Source organism: Lipophrys pholis (assembly GCF_963383615.2).
Source record: "Lipophrys pholis genome assembly, chromosome: 8".
Classification (NCBI taxonomy): domain Eukaryota; kingdom Metazoa; phylum Chordata; class Actinopteri; order Blenniiformes; family Blenniidae; genus Lipophrys; species Lipophrys pholis.
Window position 1 is genome coordinate 27,080,716 of NC_137630.1, and position 18,767 is coordinate 27,099,482.

The following is an 18,767-nucleotide window of genomic DNA, read 5'->3' on the forward strand; positions in this document are numbered from 1 at the left end:
GGAATTCTATAAAGGGAATCATAAATATTAAACTCATGGTTATATCGGGACGACATGAAAATGTAATACATACAAATTATGTTATCTTAATAATGTTAGAATATTTAACAAATCTCACACAATGTTTTTAAGTGTTACAGTATTAATAATAATAATAATAATAATAATAATAGTAATAATAATAGTAATAATGAAGTCATGAAGTTCCAACCTAATCTGCATATATAATGCAGATACGCAGCCCACAACAAATATGTTTATTCAAAGCTACTATTTACAATGTAAATATCAATGTATTAATATAAGAATCAATCCAAACAGGTTCATCAAACAGAAACAGAGACTCGCATTGATTTAAAACAATGTGAACATCTTGTCCAAATAGTTTCAACTGCAAAAATTGTGCAAAAACAAAGTTCTCAAAATAATTAATTATGATTTCAACGCAAACTCGCAATTAGCATCGGGTCAACAAGTTGAAACCATCCCAACAAACATATGCTGCAATAAACCAGAAATACTATAATCTAGATTACTCGCACTCGAGCACTGTTTAAATGAGATGTACAGTCGTGTCGTGGCTAAATTCCTCTTTAATATGTTTCTGTGGAGAAAAGCCATTTGTGGCTGATTACATGTGCATGCAGCCGACATGCTCAGCCTTGATCATGCCCAACAGCCATCATCACCATCGTCCTCCTCCTCCTCCTCACGCTCCATCTTTCCTTTTTCTATCTTTATCGTCGCTTTGTACCTTTCCCTAACCTCCCTTCTCCCCGTCTCTCCCTTTCTAACTTCCCCATGAGACCGGATGACCTGATTCTCATCTTAAGGCTCGTGCTTGAGTAGTCACACACAAGCATGAACAAGTGCAGGAGTGCGAGTGCACTTAGTTTCATGGTTTTGCATGGACAAACCACAGGTAGCGTCTCTCAATATTCACTGAATTTAACAAGAAATCAACATTTGAGGACTGTTTCTGAGCAGCAGCAGATGCTCTGACTTTTTCACTCACCAGATATGACAAGCAGCATAGCAAAACATTTAAATGTGTAAATATTAACAGCTGTATTCTGGGTCCCTGATGTGTAAAATACAAGACTGTCGTAAATAAATGTATGTCTCTGAGCTACAGATTTTTGCAGATAGGACACGCTAGAAAAAGAGACACCCGCCTCCTACAAAGTGACACCCTTAAACTCGAAGGCATCTCATAGAAATATGAGAAGAAAAACACAGAGAAGGGAGAGCTGAACGTGTTAGAGGTTGCTCATGATAGAAAGCAGAACTTTTATCCGTTAACCTTGAGCTCGATCTCTATCTGGGCTGAATTAATTTATTGTGTACAAACCTCCAAAGCAGAATCAGCAGCTGTTTTAATGAAAACACATTTTGCGGCATACTGAGTGCTTTTCTTTTTTTACAATGCAGTCTAAAAATTCCAACACGTACAAAGTGATAGACTGCATTTTGTGGTTGAAATGGTGACTGAAGGCTCTCGTCCACATTAATGTGCAACACAAGTGTCAAAGAGCAGCAGAGCACCTGATGATTTTTTTTTAAACAAATGAAATGGAGTTGTCATATTGCAGAGGTGCTCATATCCTTTTTTCTATTTGTACTGTGGTGGTTAAAAGTAGATTAAACTTGTCTTCTGTTTCTGATTGGAATCTGTGGGAGACCAGCAGGTATGTTCAAGTACATTTGCTTTAAAGTACTGCCACAGTTGAACATTTTACTTACCAGGCCTACAGCACTTACGTTCATTTACCTGTTGGCTGAACTTCCTGGTGAAGCAATAGACATAAAGCTTGTCTCCGCGTTACATTCTGTCATTTTATTTTGTCTTATTTTGTTACACGTTCATGTGTGTGCATGCAAACTGAGATGTGGATTGAGCCTCTTGAAGTCTGGGTTGGGGGGGCGGGGGGGGGGGGGGGGGGTGGTGGAGAAGCACTCTGTGCAGGGTGTTTAAAGGCCACGTTTAGCCACAAAAGGAATGAATTAATGCAGTCGTGATCAATGGAGACACACACATTCACAAACAAAAACGCACACGTTCATGTGTTTAGTCACTGAACTCGTTTTCTCAGGGGAATAAATTAAACTGCAAAACCTTCGTTCCAGCCCAGTGTGTGTGTGTGTGTGTGTGTGTGTGTGTGTGTGTGTGTGTGTGTGTGTGTGTGTGTGTGTGTGTGTGTGTGTGTGTGTGCTGTGTGTGTGTGTCTGTGTGTGTGTGTCTGTGTGTGTGTGTGTGTGTGCTCTCACATCAGAAGTGTCTCTCGAGCATCTGAAAGTGGATTAAATGTAACCAAAACTGTCCCGAACACACACACACAGAGAGAGAGAGAGAGAGAGAGAGAGAGAGAGAGAGAGAGAGAGAGAGAGAGAGAGAGAGAGAGAGAGAGAGAGAGAGAGAGAGAGAGAGAGAGAGAGAGAGAGAGAGAGAGAGAGAGAGAGAGAGAGAGAGAGAGAGAGAGAGAGAGAGAGAGAGAGAGAGAGAGAGAGGAGAGAGAGAGAGAGAGAGAGAGAGAGAGAGAGAGAGAGAGAGAGAGAGAGATATGTCGGTTAGTAAAAGTAGCATCAGCTCACAACCCTGAAGTGAAATGCATTTTAAGTCATAGATAGGTTGTGTGTGTTCTCTGGAGGAAACCACCCAGCTGAGAGTGTTGTTCCTTTTTGTCTAACCACCCCCCCCAGTTACAAACACATGTATAATACACGCTCGTGCACTGAAAGGTACAACCATCCGCTTCCTGCCCATCCTCCAGTGAGCGTTACTGCATCCTTTTAAGCACGATCTCAAACTTCTGCAACATCTCCACCTCATCCCGTCCTCCTGTCTGATCACACACACCCGCCAAGCATCTATGTTGCTCTCTCTCTCTCTCTCTCTCTCTCTCTCCCTCTCTCTGTTAAGTGTGCGTGTAGCGGTGCGGTGCTGAGAGAAACTGTTTAATTCAGTGGTTTTATGTTTGACACGTGAGCCATGTGCGACACGGTCGTGTCTGCCTGGCATAGCAATTTTTTCTGCACCACAAACTTTTCACATGAAGTCTATTTTCCCCAACCTGCATGCATGAGTGGAGCCTAAAATCAGTTGTTGTTGTTGTTGTTGTTGACTTCTGAATTTTCCTCTAAAGAAGAGGTTTATTCACAAAAAAAACAGGAACGTTGTTATGGTCACGTCATCTGTTGGAAAACAATGCATGTACTAAAAGTAACGTGTCACATGCTTTTAATGATATATGTCTTTAACTGTTGCAAATAGATGGATTGAAGTCTAATGCTCAGCTGAGTGACACTGTTAAATATGACCTATTTTAGTTTGAGTAGTGTGTGTGTGTGTGTGTGTGTGTGTGTGTGTGTGTGTGTGTGTGTGTGTGTGTGTGTGTGTGTGTGTGTGTGTGTGTGTGTGTGTGTGTGTGTGTGTGTGTGTTTTTGTAGTGTTTCTAGTGAAATGTTTTTCAACCAAGCACACAAATGCAATGTAGAAAGTGTGATTGATGGCGGGGAGTGCCGTCCCCGTAGTGGTGACTGGTTTTAATTTGCACAAGTTGTCGTAGTGTAGCAAGTGAGATCAGAACTGGGAAAATAAGCCGTCAGTGAGGAAAAATGAAGGGAATATCTGTGTAACAATGTGTGGATGCGCTTAAGCCGCGTTAGTGCGACGGCAACAAAGTAACAATTGCACATAAGCGTTGTCGTTTTTCTAAAGTAGAACGAGATTGAAAAAAATCTGAAAAAAGCAAAGCCACATAGCCTGGACATTTTTAGAAATCTTATTTTCCAAGGACAGGAGCTGCCACCAGATACACAAAATATGTTTTTAATAAAAACTGATTCGGGGGGCAGGAAACTGCAGCAGATTACATCACGAGTGTGATGTTGCATCAGTTAGACATATCTGAATAATAAAACCGTATATTTACAAACGCAGAAGCATATGTAATCTTAATTTAATTGAATTCGCTTTCACACCACCAAGTGTATTTTTTCTTGAAAATAAAACTATTCCCTGAAGGTACAGCCACTTACAGTTCAACAGTAATTAGTTTGGTTCAGACATGAATATTTATGAGCATTTAATGGCCATACTATAATGAATAGTAACTTTCTCCTCACATTCAAAAACTATATACAATTATTCAACACTTTAGGGCATCAGGGTGATGAGAACCCCCCCCCCTCCTCCAATCCCCCTGCACATGCTTTGTCTCACCCCAGTATTAATTTTGAGATAGATTTATATGATCTTATAAATGTTCTTAAGATGAATAAGACAGAACTTTAGGTTTATATTGGTATTTTATAGTATTTCCGTGGCTCCCAACACCGTTGTCACGTAAACAGACACATAAAACGTAATGAAATGTTTCTGTTTTCACTTGAAGATGTTGTCTACCCTACTGACAGTCACAAGCAAATCTAAATTTCAGGTTTTATAATTGTGATATATTGCTGTGCAGCCAGAGCAAAAAGTAAAGTAGTGGGTTTTTTGTTGGGGCTTTCTTTGCCCGTCCTACTTTAAAATTGACTGTGAAAATTTCAGCCCATTGCTTTCCTTCAGACTGAAATATGTCAGCAGTTATGGATTGCCATTAGGTGGTTTATGGACATCTGCGGTCCAGAGAGGATGAATCACACTGACTTATGTGGCCCCTGACTTTTCGTTCAGCGCAAAATGACAGAATGATTTTTTTTTTTTTATATATATATATATATATATAAGCATTATGTCTCTACCACAGATTGCCAGGGAAAGTGATTTCAGTACCCCTCTGAATTATTCTCTGTTTTGTGAACCTTATACTTGTTCAGCGGTGTCAAACCTCCTGTGGTCTAAAAACCGGCTCACCAGAGGGTCAAATCAGGCCCGAAGGATCAACTAGCACAAGGGGAAAATGACAAAAATGAAAGAAATTGACCACAAAGCCATGGTCTTTCCAGCCATCGACGGGAAAATTAGGGTTCAGTGTTTCCTCTAATGACACTCTGGATCAAACGAAAGACCCTACAATCAAAGAGCAGCCCACTGTACCAGCTGAGACACTGCGGCCTACGTGTGTGCCGTGGAATACTGTACGTACGGCTGATGGCAGCCCGGCAGCTGTGTCAAACTCACTTTAGTTCATCGACCAAACGCAGCCTCGTTTCATCTTAACTCGGCCACGGCAGCAAAAACATTTAATAACCTTTGAATAACGAGTTTCAGTTCTTAGCTTGGTTTAGTACGAATAGAAAAACCATGACATTTATAAGAAGAAATAAGTGCAATAACCTCAATAATCGCCTGCAGCTGCCTCACAAGTTTCTGCAGCTTTCATGGGTTTTATACTAATGCTTTTTTCTTCAGCAACAAGCTGGTTAGCGTCTGCTGCACGAAAAGACAGAGTCAAAGTAATTTGCACTAAACCAAGCTAAGAATTGAAAACTCGTTATTTAAAGGTTATTATATGTTTTTGCTGTTATGGCCCTGTTAAGATGAAACGAGGCTGTATGTGGCCGATGAACTAAAGTGAGTTTGACGCCGCTGCCGGGCTGCCATGAGCCGTACGTACAGTATTCCACAGCACACACGTAGGCCGCAGTGTCTCAGCTGGTACAGTGGGCTGCTCTTTGATTGCCGGGTCTTTCGTTTGAATCAGGTTGTCATTAGATATGACACTGAACCTTACTTCTTGCATCAATGGCTGGGAAGGACGTTGCTTTGTTGATGCATGTTTGTGATTATGTTTTTGAATATTATTGAAACTTTAAAATGACGGAGGTAAAGTTTTTCGTCATCAACAGGAACGTGTGTCTCAGTGTTGATCCCTACAGGAGCTATTCTGCTACCACTAGAACAGGTTTTTTTCATTAACAGCTCAGCAGCATCACATATTTTGCATTTCAAGTGTGTTAATGTCTTCATGTACTTTCTGAGTGTTCCTGTTTTGTTTTTTGTTTTTATGATTAAAAAGCAGCCATTGGTGCATTTAATGGTATCACCCTAATGCTTGCTATTTTTCACATTTAATTAAAAATATTACCTGCTGAGGAAACAAAGTGCACTACACGAAGACATAGAACTCAGTACAACATTAAGGCGTGATTAAAAGGAGATTGAGAGAGAGCCAGCTCATGCTTTTGTTCATAAATATTTTTTCACAGTTAGTCTCCACTGAGAGAGAAATGCTATAACGTGTAAATGCAGCTCCATGTTTTATGCAACAGATTTGTATAATATATTTATGACTGTCTCACTTTTTCCCTTGCTTATGATGTAGTGCTCACCTTTCCATCACTCTGTCTCGCTCTTTCGTCTTTCACCATGTGGAGCTCTGATGCACTTTAATGCTCTCTGTTTCCAGTGTGTTTGTTTTTTAGTTTGTTTGTTTCAGAGGGCGGGGGGGGTTCTCAGTCCTCATATCAGGCTGTGTGCTGTAGTATGTCAGAGAATTTATGGAAGGCATACACACACTCTTCCTTAGTCCCTAAAGTTACTTTTAGGACTATCGACACACACACACACACACACACACACACACACACACACACACACACACACACACACACACACACACGTACACACACAAACTCCTCAAAAAAGTAACTGTCTATCATTTAGTCTGTGGGATGTACACATTACTGTGTGTGTGTGTGTGTGTGTGTGTGTGTGTGTGTGTGTGTGTGTGTGTGTGTGTGTGTGTGTGTGTGTGTGTGTGTGTGTGTGTGTGTGTGTGTGTGTGTGTGTGTGTCCTGCCTGAGGCTATTCTTGTGTCAAAAAAGACCAGGCCTGCCAGACAGATATTGCATCATTCTATGTAAGTTGCAGTAACACACACACACACACACACACACACACACACACACACACACACACACACACACACACACACACACACACACTTGTCAAAGGTACTCTGTGGTCGCTCTCCCTGAGGATGCACTCACTGTGTAAGACCTGCGCGGCTCCACATCCAGTCTCCTAATGAGGGGACAGGAAGCAGGACAGACAGAGCAGGTGGGGAGGAAATTAAATGTGAGGAAGGAGGTTTCTGACAGAGTCGTGTAAAGCTTAGAAACAGATAATTCCCATTATTCTCTAATAATGTGCCACTGTATATATATAATGTGCCACTGTATATATATATTCAGTGTGTGTGTGTGTGTGTGTGTGTGTGTGTGTGTGTGTGTGTGTGTGTGTGTGTGTGTGTGTAAGATTGATTTGGTGTCTGTGGCTTTCTGCATATCTACATTAATTTGGTGGATTTCATATGTGTCGGCATCTGGAAGTGGGTTTTTCTGTCTCGCTCTCTGGGCAGATGTGATGAATTTTCATTAGAGCGTTTCCTTATTAAGCCCGTTTCTGGCTTCGTGCACGCCTGCAGTCTCACACACTCCAACACACAACTGTCTCCTGAGACACACACACACACACACACACACACACACACACACACACACACACAAGATGAGAGCCACTCTGTCAGTAGTATGGGAATTAGTGTTCATAACAAGCTGGAAGAAGACCCCACACTGGAAAGATACATAACTCTAACTACAGTACATTTTCCGCTTGCGTGCGTGTGTATCCGTGTCTATATAAGTTGTGTGTTTTAACCGTGCTAATCCATCCCCCCCTCTTCCTCTCTCACGTATCCTGTACTCCACTTCATTTTACCAAGCACACTAATTCTGATAATTGGCCCGTCATCTGCTTCTTCGTTTCATCCATCTCACTCCTTCTCTCATGTGTACTCTGTCATGTCCTCACAACTCTTTTATTTGTCCCACTTTCATGTTGCAGCATCCTGATCAGGCCCGGGACCAACCCCGAGCTGCTGTGCACTCAGTACGGAGCACGCTCCCGTCTGCCCAGGCAATAAGATCATTTGGAATTACTGGACCAATTTCCATTTATCGCCTTTAAATTCTTACTGGGAATAAGTTTGCTGGGTCAAAATTATATCAATGGCAATATGAAAGCGCTTTGAGCCGTCTCTAAAATATTCATTGTGCTATTTTCTCCCAATTACAGTTGGTGCAATTCTTACATAATGTTGTGAATCTAATGAAATCTTCCCAGAAGGATTTTACACTGTAAGCACTCCAGATGCTTGGACAAAAATGTTGTTTTGGTCATGCTTTTTTTTATTTCTTCTTCTTCTTCTGCGTATTAAGTAAAGAAATTTATGGGAGGTTTGATCAATATGGAGCGGGCAGCAACTGTCATGTCTGGTTACACACGAATGAAGAGGCACACAACTATTTGCATGCAGAAAACATACAGTAAGGCGAAATGGAAATTGATGGTAATTGGCACTAATTGTATTTAAAGTATAAAACTTGACTGCGTTGGTGGGATTCATTACTAATCTGAGGTCTTCCGGAACACAGAAAATTTCCTTTTGCAATAAAGCAGGTGCGTGAGAGCCTTTTAAATGTGTTAGTTTAATTGTCGCCCTCATACAAGCACACTGGTACAATCGGATTAGTGGCTGTAAAGAGCAGGAATGACAGAGGCATCAATATCTTTCCTCCGTTTCCATTAGTGAACCTCCTAAAACCTCGGGGGTTAAACACATCGCCAGTAACCCCTGATGTTCTTCTGCCTTCCCTGTCATGAGCAAATCCGATGAAACATTTTGGACTGGCGTTTGGCCCTGAGATGAAAGAGAGGTGTATAGGGGGAGAACAGAAAAGCAGGAGGACTTCTGGATAATCTGATGACGCTGTGGTCAATAATCCCTGTGGAATAAGGAAATATTCAGTGTGGAGGCAATGTAGTGAAGTGCATGGGACCGCGGTGCCACAGTGTGCAACTCAGGTGGTTCGTGCTTCATGCTCACATGCAGCCTGACATGAGAGCACTGTCATCTCTCGTTCACGCAGGCAGAAGTAACATGAGGTCAGCCACGTCCTCTCTGCTGCTCTCACTCTTCTCCTGAGGCGCACACTGACATACTGTACTTGTTAAGAAATGTTACAAACAAACACACGCGCACAAAAATCATGGTGTTGTTTATCTTATTATACCGTGGATCCGGTGTCACCGCTTTACAAATCCAGTGCAGCATCACTTAATCACATTGTGCGGATATCAGGATTTGTGTCGTGCTGAAGCTGATAATGACCATGTTGTTGATTTCTAAGCAGCACTGTGCGAGCACCTGTCTGACGGTGACAAGGACACACTAACTCAACTAACCACTCGACTGACAACACAAAAGGAATCTACAAAAAAAGCAGCTTCTCAAAGCAGCGGGTGAAATATTTCCCCAACATACACTGGCAATTATTCATGACTTTCTGAAATGGAGGCACATGAAAAGCCAGATTGCCACACACTGGTACACTACTTTCAGGTAGTATGTCAATCTGTTTGCATATTGTCATCAGCAGCAGAATTTAGATATACAGATGAGAAACATTTTTTTATCCTATTTTTTTTTTATTTTTTTTTTTTAGTCCTGAGAGTTGGACTGAGGCACAGGCTTAATAGGGAAGGCGGCTGAAGAGATGAGTGCAGGTAAATAGCAGCTTTTCTTTTTCTTAGAATAACCTTGATGCTAAGAACCTCTGAAATACTTCCCCTCTGAGTTGATAGAAAGATCTTCTATTCCATTTGAATCGTTTTTGAGCCTTGCTGCAGCCTAAACATAACACTTGTGAACAAGCGCGCAGACACCCACAGATGCAGAGTCTTGCACAAGCAATTTGATTTAAGGTGCTGAAGATAAAGTGCGAAGTCTCGGATCGCTCTGTGCACCTTCACACCTGAGTTTGTGCGCGTCTGTGTGTGTGTGTTAATGAGTGTGCACTTCAAGTGCAGCAAGACAACACACAGTTGTTGGAATTATTCTTTGTTATTATTATTGCCCTGCAGAATTCCAACACCTTCTATTAAGCCGAAATGTTCCATGAACGACTTTAATGTTCCCGACCCATCGAGTCTCCTGGAGCGAATCGCAGCTAATCAATCGTCCATCGAAGGGCAAACACACAATCGCATTCACACCTGTGCGTTACCAATTAATTCAATGTCACGCTTTTGAACTGTGAAAGGAAACTGGAGAAAGTCAATTCACACACAGCGAGAACATGCAAACTCGACACAGACACCAAGCTGAGATTCAAACTAGGAATATTCCTGCTGTGAAGTAAAATCCCTTCAAGACTGTGTATTCACTATCATTTCACTTTGCATAGCTTTTTTTTTATCACTTTGTTTTTACCATCATTAAAGGAAGAAGTGGAAGCTGCACAGCCAGACTGGCCCATTTGAGTTCTATTTTTCCTCTTTAAAAATGTGAAAGTTCCATTTCATTCTGTCCATAATATTCAAGGCACCACCATTAACATAAAGTAGCTTCTTTAAAAAACAGATCCCTGATTCAATATAATACTTTTAATATCTGATATTATAGGAATAGCCTTTTAAGATTACCTTAAATCCAATTAAAGAAGTAGACTTCACTCCAGTCAGTTCTTTCAACCATCACTGAAAGTATCGTCTTATAGGTTAATTAACGGGAAAAAACTTTGGATTTTAATTACATGTTCATTTATATCAACATAAGCTACAAACCGCAATGGTAGATTTAGCATAATTAACATAATTGTGAATTTGAGTCATTGTGGAAACTGTTTTGACACTGTGGAAGTGACACGGTTATTGTATCATACTGATCTAAATCTGAGAGCAGAATAGCGATCTACATTCAAAAGATGCTGCCATTTGTCGTCATGAAAACTGTTGCACAAGTTTTTACAGCAGATTAATACAAACTTTTGTGGTTTTCATTACAAAGTCATTTGATTGCTTTTGCCTACAGGGCGTCAGAAGCATTCAAACTCTATCATGCTGAGCTTGGATGTTAAGCCACTGATACATGCCAACAAGCTTTCAGTAGACAAAATGTTCAACAGTCTGCAACAGTGATGGAGCAAATTCAGTGAGATATACATCACAAATTTCATAAAAGGGTATTTATGACAATGTATTTCATGAGGTACAAGCTGAGAAATAAATGCTGATGGCGTTTCATGAAATAATAGCTGTCTGACTACATAGTTTGTGAATGTAAATTATTTAAATCACCTTGTCAGCAGGGGACAGCCTCATCGTAACCGAAGCAATCAAGTGAATCAACCTAACAAACTCCACTCTGTCACGGTGTCTTTCTACGACACAGACACTGGAAAAGTTGGAGGCTGGTAGCTTTTGAACATCCATCTATCCGTCTGTCATCTCCATTGCAGGGAATGGAGTGTGTCTGAGCTGACATTGAGCTATTAGCTGAGTTCACCCCTGACAGGCTGTCAGTCAGTCACGGGCACACAAAGACAGATGATCACACAGAGCCACCATCTAACTCAAACTAAAAAAAATAAAAAATCAACAAGCATGGCTCTGGATTGTAGGAGGAGCCCATAATCAAATGTCTCATTGAGAGGCAACAGTGCAAACCACCATCCCCCCAGAAGGAGCTATTTCTTTGTTTTGTTTCTTGGATTGAATTGTCAAAATACCCGGCTCCCGATGCACTTTCACTGATTCAAATTAGCACGCTTCTTGCCAAGAGATGAGTGGTCGGATCCCTGAGGGCAGCTGGAATTTTGTTGCCTTGCTTCAGTTCTTTTATTCCGTCTCTGATAATGCGCTACCTGCATCCGCCCGTCTGGCTGACATTCGGGATGTGTGCTGTGCGTTTCGGTTGCAGAGGAGGTTGCCCTGTCAGCGTGCCTTCAAGTGCTTTCTGATTTTAGGGACGGCCTTTCATGCCTTCGTCAAACACTCTGAGTCACACAATACATTATCGCACAAAGCCTGTTAACACATAAGCACATGCACCCACATGTGCATAAATGTACACACACACACACACACACACACTTACACATTCACATACACACACACACACACACACTTAAGCCAACATTCGCAGACACACAGTTGTGAAGCTGTGAACTTGATAGGTACTCTCAATCTGCCTCTGCAGTTCTGTGTTTTACACTTTGTTCTCATGTACACGATTTTCTCCATCCACCTTTTGACTTAGTCACCGTGCACTCTTCTCCTTGCCTTTTTTTGTTCCCTTTATTTCCCACCTCTTTCCTCATCTTCCATCTTTTCCACCTCTTCCTGCTCTTCCCTTTTCTTCTCATACCCTTCCACACCTCCTCCTACTCTTAGTCAACTTCAAGGCTCGTTCTAACTCGGTGTTCTGCAGGTGCGATGCTTTTATGGCATGGCTTTTTAGATAGAAACAATGTGCACCAGCACAAATAGGGAGAAAACAAAAAGGGTGGGATGCATCTAAAATAAAGGACAGATTGCAAACTGATGACCTGCCCTCAAACTTAAAACAAGAGGCATTATCTGAGTTCCTTTAAGAGAGAATCCACTTTTCAAGTTTTCTGGGGTTTGTGTTTGTCACCAAGGAGAGAAAAGTAGAATTGTGCTCCAAGTTTCAACTTGTGTTTAGTCTCTGTTGACTGTGGACAAACAAGATGAAAACTTTGTTAAAGGTTGAGGGCTTAAAGTGGTTTTCTAAATAACCCCAGACGATTCAAAGGCTGTTTCATTGTGTGCGTGCATGTTTGAAGCATCCCAAAAGAAACGTGACGGTACTTTTGCAAAGTCTTCTCAACAAAAGTATCTTTAAAGTTGGAAACAGTCTTATCACGCAAGTGAACCCGAAAGCTTTTGTTCAGAGGTCAGAATCTCAAGAAAGCATATTCACTGACCCTCGTACTGACAACTGACATGTGGCAGTTGTAGTTTTACTTCAGTGGCCACATGTCGTTCCCACGGGGATGGAAGCACCCGCTTCACAACAAGCCTGCTTCACCTTCCCTGTCCCGGGCCCTGTTGTCCCAACGTTGATGCCCTTACATAATCTACTAGCAAAACTAGGCCTTTTCAATCCACCGCTAAATTTCTCCCCCACCCCCTCCTCATCTCAGTGGGGCATTACACTCGCACAAGGACACACATATGGACACACAAGTACACACACCCTTCTGCTCCAACACATATCAGCACACGTGATGCAACCTTTGCACTTGCGCAGACTCGCACACATCTGTGCATGCACATAAACACACTGCGTGTTTCCCGGCACTCGGGATTAGGGGTACAGATTAGAGATTAGGGCTGGTGCCGGGATTACACTGCACTCTCCGGCCCCTCCTCCACCGCAGGCCAGAAGCACCTCTGGCCATTTCATCTACAGTGATGATGCGACCAGAGAGACGGAGGAAGAGAAGATTTTCTGTCACAGATATTTATTCCTCAATCCCAAATTAGCTCCTGTAGAATGCTATTCCCTCTAAGGCTTTCTATTATATTTCTCTTCTTAATCCTTGGCTCATACCCCCCCACCCCCCTCACCACCATGAAGCCACCTTTACAGCATCACTTGTTCTCTCTCGAGTCACTCGTTTATCAAAGCTTCCCCTCCGATGTACCGTTTTCCTCCCATCAAATAATTTCCTAACTTGGCGAAAACAGTCTTGTCTTGATGTATCCCCAAGCCCCACAGAGACAGAAGACAAACTGTTTGCAGGAATCTTAGAGAAACAACAGAAATGAATTATCCAACAGGAATGGGTTAAGTTAGATATTTCAGACCTTGAGGATGGATGACTGAAGCTTCCAGGGAATCTGTCTTCTACAGTAGATGGAGTGTTTAAAAGATGTGGGTGAGGATTGCCGGAGGACTGTGGTGAGATGGTATATTGATTGCTGATTCACTATCTAGATCCTCGATTTTCTACCTGGGCGTTTGGGACCTCCTGTGGGGTCACAAGCTATTTTAGGACAGGCATGAAGAATGTTGGTGAACTACGTGCTCATATACCTGGAAATGCACTGAGAGCACATAGGAAGAACACCATGCATTCCAGTGCTTTAACGTAGCGTATATAGTTTACATATACAGTACATGATTGACATATTCTATAGTACGCACAGCAGCGGTAGTGGTGACAGAGTTACTCTACAGTGATCCTGAGTGGTGGTGGTGGCAGTCATTTTAAAAGGTCGTGAACTGTTGGTCTTGATCACAAGACGAGTCAAAGTGTTTGATGGAGCAAAAAACATGCACACTGCAAACGGGTTTTACTCTGGACTTGAGTAATTGCTGATGAACCCAGCTGCTCCGGGGATGCAGGGACGCTGCCCTTTATGAGCAAAGTTTAACTTGAACTTGACAGACGTTGCACAGAATCTGCAGACTTTAATGGAGTGGAGAGAAGCTTAGTGGGTAGCTTAGTATCTGTTGACAAGGCTGGCACGCAACCAGGCTGCCAGAAGCGTAAGTATCCAGATTCGTTCAGAAATTGACTTGGCTGTATCTGCGCTTTTCCAATATACAGTACACTTTCAAGACTAATATTATTGGCACTGCTTCGGCGACCTTGACCTCAACCACTGGAAGCTTTCATGAAGTCTCTCTAGTAACTCTATTTCTTCTTAACACGCACATGCATGCTTTGTTGCGATTGCCTCATATATTTTCTCTGAAGGTATCATCAACATGCTTTACTCTTGTGCAGTGCTTCAAAGGTTTTTCTCTTCTTCTACTAGGTGAATGCCGTCATGCCATTTGGGTGCCTTGCCCTGCGAGATGGGCGGAGCTACGATAGCATGTCTGATGTCACAGACAAATATGAGATCGGACAAGTCCTCCGAGCGTAAGTGACATAAAGCTTTATACATGGATTTGTGTTTGCCTTCTTTCTTTTTCTCTCCCTCCTGTCCACATGTAGAATTCATGGGCACTTTCCACTATTCCCAGATGGTTTTTATTCTCTTCATAAATTATTTTAACATGAACTGAACCATTTTCACTGCAGATTTGATTTGGCACATCACACTGTGTCAGTGAAGGAATAACAGAAGGTAATGGCATGAGGCTGCTGGGTAACAGACTTTAGACACCCTTCTTTTTTTTTTTCAATTTTACCCACCAATTATTTCTGATTATGACAGTTCATGAAGCACACGAGTGCCTATCATTTCTCCTGTTCAAATGTTATGTGACATGCATAGAAAATAATGACCATTTATGTCCAACTAATTTATCTTAAAAAAACTTAAAAAAATTTAAAAAAACCTGACATATTTTCAAAGACTTGTGAAAATCACTTTTATCTATTGGCTGAAAACGTGCTATTTTCTTTCTTCGCTCACCTCTCCTTGACACACTGAAGACCGCACGTGTGTGCACATAAAACACACACACTCACAAATACCAGTGAGAGTAAGAGACCATATGGTAACATCTGGCCTGAGAGATCTCTGCTCATGTTTTATATAACACAAACACACATAGACACACTTAAAGGCACATTAAGTCAGGAAGCATTTACTCTATATATGAGCTGCTTAAATAAAAATGTATTCAAGTCCCAGTGTAAGGATTGTTTTAAATGTCAGTTAAGTCGCCATCTGTTAATCTTAGTTAACTAAATGATGAATGAGCTCATACCCACAGATATCATCCCCACAAACTGAATGGACCGAATGTTTGTTGGGAATGTGCAGAAAAAATAATGCATGGCAAAAAATACAAGTTGTGCAGAGCTAATGGCGCATAGTTTTCTATCACCAAGCAATGCTTGAGCTTACACAGTAATTTGAAAATAAAAATAGTAACCTGATATGATGAAATGTTAGTGATTGAGCAGGTCGCCATACAGACGATCACACACACGCTCACGTTCACGTCTACAGGCATTTTCCAGCCACTTAACCTCAAAGGCATGTTTTGAGGCTCTGGGAAGAAACCAGATTACCAAAAACAAGCAAATTCTGCACATACAGACCCCAAAGCACAGATTCAAACCGATGTTTCTGCTGTGAGGTGAGAGCACTTACCACTACAGCAGAGTGTGTGCATAGATTCAAGGTTCTAAATAACGTTGTTATCCCGGAGGAGCAATTTGGTTCACAGTGAGCAAACAAGAAAATGATAATAACGACAACTTGAAATAACCTGCCCCTGGCTAGCTCAGTTGGTAGAGCATGAGACTCACAATCTCAGGGGTAGTGGGTTCGTGTCCCACGCCGGGCGTCACCTTCCCGTGGGCTCACCACCTGCAGGATGGTTCTTAATCGGTGCATTGTGATCTGGGTGACGGTGCTCAGACTGTCACCCCCGCGACCCGGAAATGGATAAGCGGAAGAAAATGAATGAATGAATGAATGAATGAAATAACCTAGTATCTAAAGGCCGATAACTGCGTTCAGCCAGTATCCCGGCAGATTATATCTCAATCCAGATGGTAGCCGGATGATTTCCTGCTGGAAGGGATGATTGACTGAATCTCCTTCCTGGAAAAGACACATCACTAGATACGTCTTATAATGTAATGATCACCTTCATCTGATTGTAACCATACAGGATTTCCAGCCTGTTTGGTTTTACGAGTTCTTTTCTACCCAACAACTCGACTCCAAAATAAATCCTTACACAATGTGTCACTCAAACAGCTTGTCTTCTTTTTGTCGTCTCAATTTTAATGTCATACAGTGTCCCATGTGGGCCACAGTCTCAGATGTAATCAACAGCAGCCCAGGACATTTTTATGTCCTCTCACATTAACACGCACACACACACACACACGCACACACACTCCACAGCTTCTTTTACGCTCCTTGTCGCCCCTTTAGCTACGCTTCCTTTCACAGTCTGTCTGTCTTTCCTCTATATTTTTTCTGGTTGCGTAGGAAGGAGTTCTGTGAGCTGTGCCTGGCAAAAGACAGACAAACAGACAAGGTGTTTGTCTGTAAGAAATTCCTCAAGAAAGACGGCAGGAAAGTCCGCAAGGCTGCCAAGAACGAAATCATGATCCTGAAATTGTACGTAATCAGTCGGAGAACAGATGGATGCATGGTTGATGAGTGGAGGGGGGCGGAGGATGAGACAACGTTTGGTTAAATTGATTTTCAAACATAAATCAGATGATCGTTGTGGTTGATATTTGTGATGATGCGGCTGTTCCAGGGTCAACCACCCTAACATCCTCCAGCTGATAGACACGTTTGAGACTCGGAAAGAATACCTCATCATCCAGGAACTGTGAGTGTCTCTTTTTTTCACGATTTGTCTTTGTTGTGTGAGCATTCTTGACCATGCGTATGGATATCTTATTTGGGCATGTGCCTTCATGAATCTTAGCACGCACAAATCCACCCGCTTCGGGGTATGAGTGGAGTCTATCCTCTTATTAATGTGTGCTCGGTTGCTCCCCTGAGCAACAGGGGATGGTGTGAGATTTGATGAGATATTTGCTCTTAGTAACACTCAGCATTACTCAGTGCTCTTGAAGCTCTGCTCTGCCGAGCCATCTCTACAGAGAGCTGGGAATCAATACGTCAGAGCCTGGCCCATCCACATCACTTGTGCGTTTCGACATTTGCAACTTTATTTGAGAACAGTAGCATTGATTGAAGCTGAGTGGACGGCATATTTCTGTGTGACTGATACACGGAGAGCCAAAGGGATTCAGGTCTGGTTATATGAAGCCCAGGCAATACTCTTGTGGCCAAAGGCAATATGTGATAATCACCCTCATCATTTATATCCAAAGTTAACCAAGTCTTACAGAGTAAAAACCAATATCCTAATCGTTAATTACTCTTATTTCGACATTTTCCCTTTAGAGGTTACCAAAGCGAATTGTCTTTTTTTTTTTTTTTTTCCTCAATCTCATGTATCCTCCGTCCTCACACTAACCACCTGCATGTCTCTCTTCACCGTATCCATGAACCTCCTCACTGGCCTGACAGCTCCATTTTCATCATCGTTCTCCCTACAGAGCTATCGTCATACATGACCAACCTTGCCTCTCTCACTTTCCCACTAAACTGATGAGCTGCCCCTCCAATGTTCTCGTTTTAATCCTAAAAACCTCAACATCGTCATCTGTTCCACCTCCAGTTCACCCTCAGTTCTGTCTTTTGTTAGTGCCACAGTTTTTAAAAGCAGATAACAGAGCTGCTCTCGCTGCAGACCTTCCCTTTCAGCCGAGCTGGGACCTTTTATCACAGATCAGTCCTGACACTCGTCTCCATCCGGTCCACCCTGCCTCTACGCTCTTCATCACCTCTCTTTCACACCTTCCCTCGCTTTGGACGTTTGACCCCAAGTACTTCAACCATTTGTAGGAAAAGGAAGTACTGCGCACTGAAAAGATGAATCATTTGTTGTGTTTTATGTCGGTTGCTGCTGATAGTTGCAGTTGAGATAAATAATAACTGCAATAACATCGGCGTCACAGACCTGTTTGAAGGCGGTTATTTACCCTGGTTCACAGTTTTGATTTGGAGGGAGAATATCGATATTATGAATTGCATATTCTTGTGGGGTTTTTTTATGATGAAAATAAAACTTGCATTAATTCATATGCTAAATATTATAATATTTGATGATATATGCACTGACTTTGGTGTGTGTGTGTGTGTGTGTGTGTGTGTGTGTGTGTGTGTGTGTGTGTGTGTGTGTGTGTGTGCACCTGCAGGGCAACGGGTGGAGACGTATTCGACTGGATCCTTGACCAAGGGAATTACACCGAGAGAGATGCTTCCAACGTCATTAGACAAGTCCTCGAAGCTGTGGCGTACTTACACTCTCTCAACATTGTTCACAGGAACCTGAAGGTACACATGCACTGACTCTACCTCTCCCATCAGCAGGAGTGTGTGTGTGTGTGCGTGTGCACATGTGTGTGTGCGTGCGTGCGTGCGTGCGTGCGTGCGTGCGTGCGTGCGT

General features: G+C 42.2%; 1 protein-coding gene across 1 annotated transcript in view; it reads left to right on the forward strand.

Annotated features, from left to right (window-relative positions):
• Positions 1–18,767, forward strand: part of camkvl (CaM kinase-like vesicle-associated, like) — a 42,129-nt gene that overhangs the window by 15,846 nt on the left and 7,516 nt on the right. The window contains exons 2-5 of the mRNA XM_080470060.1: positions 14,579–14,685; positions 16,724–16,855; positions 17,001–17,075; positions 18,517–18,655. Of these exons, the coding sequence (XP_080326186.1) occupies positions 14,591–14,685; positions 16,724–16,855; positions 17,001–17,075; positions 18,517–18,655 (441 nt within the window). The 5' untranslated portion in view covers positions 14,579–14,590. The remainder of the gene's footprint in view (positions 1–14,578; positions 14,686–16,723; positions 16,856–17,000; positions 17,076–18,516; positions 18,656–18,767) is intronic.